The following is a 7670-nucleotide window of genomic DNA, read 5'->3' on the forward strand; positions in this document are numbered from 1 at the left end:
CTTTTTGTAATCCAAACTCCTACGTTGGCATACAGTAGTGGAAGCAAGTACTGCTTGGCCGTGACTTGAAAGCTTCTTTTATCTTCTCTCACTCTTGACTGTTGCTGGAAAGAGTACTGTCTGAATTTCCACGAGGTTTTGCTCCCTCTAAATGTAAGATCTTATAGTATATGGATGTTCTCAATTATATATATAAACCTTTGGGGTTTTGACCTTGCAAACAGCAGTTATAGCAGAAGGTTTACGTGGATCCAGTGGATCCACACTACAGATACTGTATTTGTCTAAGTAAGTCCACTCATGATCTGTTCAGGAGTAGTGTTGCCAACAAATCTCAATCCAAAAGACTTACCTTTTGTCACTGGCACAGAAAAACAGAGCTTTTTGATTTATTGGTCTTCAGAGCAATCCATCTGAAAAGCCTTACAAATTGCCTCTAATGGCAGGTCTCATCCATCTTCTGCCAGCACTGGCTACCTAGCGGAGAGTGGTGGGACTTTGTGAAACTGGGCCTGAAGAGTGTCCCCTCTTGCATTAACATGTCTTGATGGACCTTTAATTACAGTTATTCTGTCAGGGAAAGGAAGCAGGGCTGAGAGGATTGTGTATATATGTCTCCAAGGATTTGTAGAGCTTGAGTTTAGGTCAGTAATTTACTTCTAAACATGCTTCTAAAAGGTCTTGTCCATGGTGCAAGTTATGGCCAACCAATAGACATGTCATTGTAACCAAGCAATGGCACAGCTTTGATTTTCCCAAATTTGTAGAGATTTCAGTGCCTTGTTTGAAGGGTGACCACACTAATGATGAGAAGGCATAGCTGAAACACTCATTCTTGTAATTGTACTTTTCTCAAGTGTTCTGATAAGTTTCTTTGAGCAAAATCTTCCGATACCTGTATAAATGTAAATTAATCTTAATCTTGCTCAGTGAAAGTTAAAGGGTAGTGATTGAATATTCAGTGAATTCTCGGCCCAGCAGGGTTTTTACTGGTAAAATTAGTAACAAGAAGTCTCAAAGCATAACTCTGTTACAGATACTGTGACTCAGTAACTCCACTTGATGGACTATTGCATCTCAAGTCAGGGCTGTTTGGTAGTGAAATATGCTTCTAGTTCACAGATTCTCCTAAAGTTTTGCAGCGGAGATATTTTTGGGTAGAAGTGCAACCATTACTCTGTAAATAGTAGAATGCTTGGGGATACTTTCCCAATAAAAATACTGTAGAAATACAGGTTTCATGTTTTAAGAGGTCTTCTGAGAGTTGCATAACAGTTCAAGTAAATTCTCCAAAACGAAAAGATCTTTTTCAAGACAGAATGATTCAAAGATTTACTCTAAAGCATCTGAATTCTAAGCACTGCTGATGGGGTTTAAGTCCAGAATCTAGCTCACTTGTTTCTTGAAATACTGCCCAGAGTGAAAAGAGGTGGCATTAGCATTACATTCAGTTCCTCTAAGCTGAAGAATGAGTAAAGAGGCTTTCCATAACCTCTGTTTTTCTTCTTTGAACAGGTGCTGAACAGGTACTCTTCCACACCCCTCATTCCTCTCCCAACACCTCCTATTCTTCCAGTATTACCTCAACAATTTGTGCCTCCAACTAACATCAGAGACTGCATACGTTTACGTGGTCTTCCCTATGCTGCTACTATAGAGGACATCCTGGAGTTCTTGGGGGAGTTTTCTACAGATATTCGGACCCATGGAGTTCACATGGTACTAAATCACCAGGTTGGTAGGCACCACATTTCTAGCCAGTGCCAACTGCCTGTATATGCAAACACCATCCTTCTGATGATATCAGTTGGGAACCACCTTTGGGATTGACACTAATGGCATTAATTGGCCTCCAGCTCTCCTCTAAAAGTGTATTGGCAATAGGTGGATTGGCTTATTTGAACCCTGCTGCTGCTGTAGAGTTGTTTCTGGTACCGAGACCCCTGTGCCTAAAGCTAAGAGTCAGTCTTGGAGGGGTTGGTGCTCCCAGAGCAGCAGTTGTGATCCTGTACTGTAGTAGGCTTGAACTGAAGAGTCCTGCTCAACAGTGTGCATAATTCTTCTTGTACCAGGCAAGGAGTATCTTCAAAACAAGTGTGGGCACTGTTAGCTCTCAAAGGAGTAGTTTTTCCCTGCCTTGCTGAGCAATGTGCCTCAGGAATATTTGAGGATAAATGTGACTGCAACCTTCTAGAGGCAGGATTTCCTATGGCATAAGTCAGCAGTTGAAGTTTCAAGTTTCCTGAACTGTGTGGTTGCTTTCTTTAAACGGTCACAGTTAAGCACCAAGATTAACAGCTCATTAACATGTATAAACAGTCACGTCTTTGACATTGTTTTCTAGAAGCAGTTTCTAGCAAAACTTTTTAGACTAAGGATTGTGTATTGTTGTGATTGCCTTTATCTGCATAGTCTTGTGACCTTAAAGGGAGGAAAGGGCAACTCCTCTGACTCTATGGAGACACCTTGTGTAGTTGCACTGATTACACTGATTATTGTGGTAAAAAAATGGTTCTTCTAAAATTGTTTTGGTTGACACTAATCCTAAACTGAAACTACAGAATACTTTCTTGTCCTGGAGTAGGGCTTCTGTGTAGTGCTGTGGGGAGGGAGCAGGGACTATAGTTATTCCAGTACTACTGTATCTAAAGAGCTTCCTGTGTGTGTTTGTGAGGACTTGAAAAACTATAAGGAATGTGCAGGGCTGAGAGGCTAAGAAAAGATGCAGATGTTAAAGCACAAGTAACCTATGCAGCAGTATCAGCCCTTGCCAGCAGCAATGAAAGAACCTGGAGGAAGAAATTGGTGTGTTTATAGTCCTGAGGGCTGTCTGCCACCCTTGCCCAAAGCAGTTAGATTTATTTTTTTTTTCCCCAGATATTGCTTTTGCCTCAGTACTAGATTTTTATATTTCTGCGTGCTCCCACCATTCCTGGTTTCAACCTTCTAACCATGAGCAACTGTGTAAAGGATGGTGATCAAGTTGTTCTCTCTGAAACTAGAACAACTGACCCAGAACTTAATTTAAAGGCAGCTTCAGATCTCTACCTCTAATTTTGGCTACTTCAAGTCAGCAGCTGCATGTGGCTAAAATGACTCCTCCCAGTTCTGTATCCCGCTCATTTACAGCTATGTGTAAGGATGTCAATTTTTTTTTCCCTCCACAAGCTCATACCAGGCCTTCGGCTGGTACCTTTCTAAAACATCCTAGCCCATATTGGCCTTAACAAAATACAATTAAAAAAAAAAAAAAATTGTTTAACACTTGGCACTGGACTGTATTTATCCTTGGATTTTAAAAATCACAGATAATAAACGTGGATTAGATCTTCCAATTCTACATTCTTACTGAATTAGTAAGAACAGGTCTCAAAGCACCCAAGTACCCCTGAATGGTAGTCTCTTCCACAGGTGTCCTTACTATTTTAAACATAGCAGTAACATGGCTGAAGTAACAATGTAGCTTACTTGCAACAGGTAAATAAATACAATCAAGTTAGCACAAGTTGGGAGAACTTTAGGGCAGAGAGCTTAAACATGCTGATAGGTGCTGGGGTTGAGTGACTGTACTTTGGAGATCAATATATCCATGGCTGAAGAGAATGCTTGTGGCAGCACAAATTACTGCTATGCTGCTACTTCATAGGAACTCCAGAAACATTTAATCTGAAACATTTTTTTTAATCTGCCTTGTCTGTAGGGGCGTCCTTCAGGAGATGCTTTTATTCAAATGAAATCTGCAGACCGCGCTTTTCTGGCTGCGCAGAAATGTCATAAGAAGACTATGAAGGACAGATATGTTGAAGTCTTTCAATGTTCTGCTGAGGAGATGAACTTTGTATTAATGGGGGGCACTTTAAATCGAAATGGCTTGTCCCCACCACCATGTAAGTTACCATGTAAGTTTTGCATGGGTCTTGGCAAAACTCTACGCTGTGTGCGGGTAGGTGTTGGAGCTGCTTTCTTGACTCTGATTCTGGTTCTTGGAAAGGAGTGTCAGATGGGGGTATTAAAACAAGGTCTTTTCATCTTAAATCAACAGCAGCTTGCAATCATTATTTTTCCCTTTGGTTGTGAATTACTGTGACTGAAGAACTACGTTAAAGTTATTCTTGCTTTTCCAGTAGCAAACTTCCCCTACCCTCCCTGAAACTTAACTCAGCCAGGGTGAGCCATGACTCTGAAAAGTAGTTTGTAAGCCCTGCCTAGAGTTTAAAGAATAGTTTCCCATTTAAACTGACTTGTATTTACATTTTTCATCATGGTGAACATGTCAGGTAAAAGCCTTTCCCCTTTCACTTCCAAAACTTAATTTACAAAGCCATTAGTAACGTTATTCTTCAGGACTTAACCGTCTATCGAACCACTACTGACTGAACTCTTCCTTTGCTTTTTGTTGTTCATATAGAATTGAGGTTGCCTGTGTGGGAGTAAAATACACATAACTTTGGCCTCAGAATTGCAGAAACTGTATTTCACATAAAATTATGCTCTTCAGAGCTACTAAGATGAATGTGGACTTCTAGACAAGTGTTTGTGGGAAATGCTGTAAGAGCTTAGGGGCTGACTTATGAAGTATACGTGCCATATGAACCTGAGCCTATGGGAAAAATAATACTTTGCTTCCAAGATCATGAATGCAAGGTAGTCAAATAGGAGCTTTCTCTCTGTCTCTTTATGCAAATATGTTGTTATTGTTGTTGGTTTGTTTGTTTGTCTTTTTTGGTTTGTTTTTTTTAGAAGTGTCCTCCAAATCCTAATTAGAGCTGCCGATGTGGCAGCAAGCTTCTTGGGTATGGTTCTTTTTAAGTGTGAATAGACCTACAGATACTAAGTATCTGCAGTATGCAGTCCTATGGGACAGTTGTTCCAGGCAGGGGTTGGAAGCCTCTCCTGAGAGCTCCTGGGACAGGCTCTTCAGCAGTCCTAAACCTTGGGAACTTTTAGGTGGCAGTGTCTTCCTTTCCAGCTACAGATGCCAGTGATGTATTCCTCAGATAAGCCCCTTCTGCTCTGTCACTGCCCCATCCCACAGTGCAGTGAGATGCTGACTGTCACTTTAAAGTAAGCTTCTATTTTTGTTATTCAGGGTTATCTAAGGCTTATATACATTTATTTTATTATACTGGGGAGAAGAAGAAAAAGAAAAGAGTGGCAAAGGAGGAAGGGGAACTGTCATATGTGAGAATTCATTTAGGACCTCACAACTTGCTGAAACACCACCAAATGCAAGTTTTTGGGTTTTGTTTTGTTGGTTTTTTTTTAACTAAGTTAACATTTGAAGCTGCAAAGCCATTGCTTTTCCCACTCTGCTGTTGCTTAATTGAAGACAGCTGTTTGGGGGATAGAGGGTCTCAGGATGAAAAGGTATCAGGATGAAAAGTGGAATTGTGTGGGCAGATCTTAGGCACTAAAGGTTCCTTCTTACAGTGGAGAGATCTCGCACTTCTTGATTGGAGACTTCATTAGAATCTGAGCCTAGACAAGAAAAACTGGCCTCCTCTTCAGAAAAAGACCCTATTCCCAGACTGAGAAGTGGCTTTTTGTGTACTACTGACTTTGCTTTTGACTAGGGGGGTGTGTACAACACTTGTAGTCAAGCCCACATTGGTAGCTCAGATTTATTTTCTGTGATGAGTGAGAGAATGCAAAGCTTATGAAGGCTCTTTACTTCCTGCACAGTTGTTCAGCTAATGAAGATCATATATATGCTGGAATTTAAAAGGTCCTAATCTATTTTCCATTTGTTCCCTTTAGGCCTTTCACCCCCTTCCTACTCCTTTCCGGCTCCTGCTGCAGTGGTGCCAACAGAAGCTGCTCTATATCAGCCATCCATGCTCCTGAACCCACGAACGCTCCAGCCTTCCACAGCATACTACCCTGCTGGGGCTCAGCTCTTCATGAACTACACAGCATACTACCCCAGGTAAAGCAGAGGACAAACCAAGCAGGATCAAAGAAGTCTCTTTGCAGCAAATGCACAAAGCTCACAAAAGAACATTGTCTGCCATGCTAAAGGCTTGTGCTACCAAGAGCAGCTTGTTCAGTCTCTTGTTCAGGGAAACAATTTCAGGATATCTAGAGATTTACCAAGTTTTAGAGTATTTCAGGTAGTGATAAGGATTGTTTGGGTTTTTTGGTTTTTTTTGTTTTTTTTTTTTTAAAAAAACCCAAACATAAGTGACACAGTTACAGTGGGATTTTTTTTGTTTGGTTTTTTTCACCTAACATCTCTTAAACGTGGTAGTTTGCACTGTTGTGCCCTCAATGGGAATTGGTGTGTGCAATACTCACTCTGTCCTGTGTCCATAGAGAAGCCCTTGGCCCCTTTTTAGAAGCGGTGGATTGGAGTCTGCCCTAACAAATTCTGCTGAAATTCTGCCTCTGTTTTTGTAATAAACTAACTTTTTTACCTTTATGGTGAAAACTCTGGTTACTTATTTATAAAAGTACTGCATTAAATCATATACATATTGAATGCATATGTAAAGCATATAGAGGCATATATTCTTCCTGACCTCATAAACACCTCTCACAAAGGGCTTTTGGCTCTTCTGGGTATATTAGCCATCTTCTACAGAACAAAAACTCTTGATACCATTTGTCCTCTACAGTCATGAGGCCTTGCAAAGAGCCATGTTCCCTATAAGCCATAAACTGTTCCTTGTCTGTCAGGAAACCTGTTAAAGAACTCAACTCTTCTATTAGATTCTGATCACTGCTTTTATCTCTGGAGAAGGATCCAAACACCTACTTATGAAGCAGTATGGACTCTCTAGATAACAAAGGTTTTCTCATTACTTTACACTATGCCAGTATATCTGTGAGCTGCCTGTCTTGTTTTAGGTTTGTTTGGGTTTTTTTTTTTTATTAAAATGTTTTCTTCACTCATTAGTTAATTCCTATAAAGCCTTAATGTCTGTCTTATGGTTATGATAATATGTTACCAAACACAGCTTCTTTAATGTAAGATCAAGAAAAATAAAATTCCAAACTTGCACTGGCAGTATAAAACAAGTTTCTTAACAGCTCTGTATGTTTTGAGAACACAGTAGTAGTAATAGTTTGTAGTGACTTTGACATGTTGTACTTATTGAAGTAATAATAAACTGGCCACTGCAGGCTACGTGTTGGGACCTTACAGAGAACTCTCACTGAATGGGATCCCACATGAATCCCGTCATGGGTTGCTTGGGCTGTGGTCATATATGTTGGTTACAGACTGATCAATCCCAAGTCTCAAAAAATCCTTGTTATGTTCTTGTCTAACTAACAGTTGTATACTATTCTTGGGAAACCATACCTATGTAGTTTCTGTGCCAATTACAAGTACCTCCTATTTAAAAAAAAAAAAATAAGGTAAAATTTCTGGAGTCAACTTGGCTTCTTTTCATTTTGTGAGATCTGGTCTTTGAATATTGCTTTTCCATCCAGAGTAAATGTCTGATCTACAGACAAATCGTATATACTCTAATAGAAGTAGCGAGCCTCGGTAACTGATATTTTGGGAATTTTTCTTCTAAAAAAGTAAGCTTTATTGCTTTTCAGGCAGGTTCCTGTACATTGTAAAGGATGCAGTGAGTAATTGAGTCCCTTTCACGTATCAGTCAGAACTCTCTTAAATGGAGCTTTCTGGTTCTGAAATTGAATAAAAAAATGTTAAGTATGTG

At 40.0% G+C, this 7670-nt stretch overlaps 1 protein-coding gene across 1 annotated transcript in view; it reads left to right on the forward strand.

The window, feature by feature from the left end:
* ESRP1 (epithelial splicing regulatory protein 1) overlaps positions 1-7670 on the forward strand; it is a gene marked incomplete at its 5' end in the record, with an annotated part of 31114 nt that overhangs the window by 16700 nt on the left and 6744 nt on the right. Inside the window, 3 exons of the mRNA XM_029084429.1 lie at positions 1511-1734; positions 3701-3899; positions 5758-5926. Of these exons, the coding sequence (XP_028940262.1) occupies positions 1511-1734; positions 3701-3899; positions 5758-5926 (592 nt within the window). The remainder of the gene's footprint in view (positions 1-1510; positions 1735-3700; positions 3900-5757; positions 5927-7670) is intronic.

This window comes from Antrostomus carolinensis, unplaced genomic scaffold, assembly GCF_000700745.2.
Source record: "Antrostomus carolinensis isolate BGI_N321 unplaced genomic scaffold, ASM70074v2 scaffold594, whole genome shotgun sequence".
In the NCBI taxonomy this organism is placed as follows: Eukaryota; Metazoa; Chordata; class Aves; order Caprimulgiformes; family Caprimulgidae; genus Antrostomus; species Antrostomus carolinensis.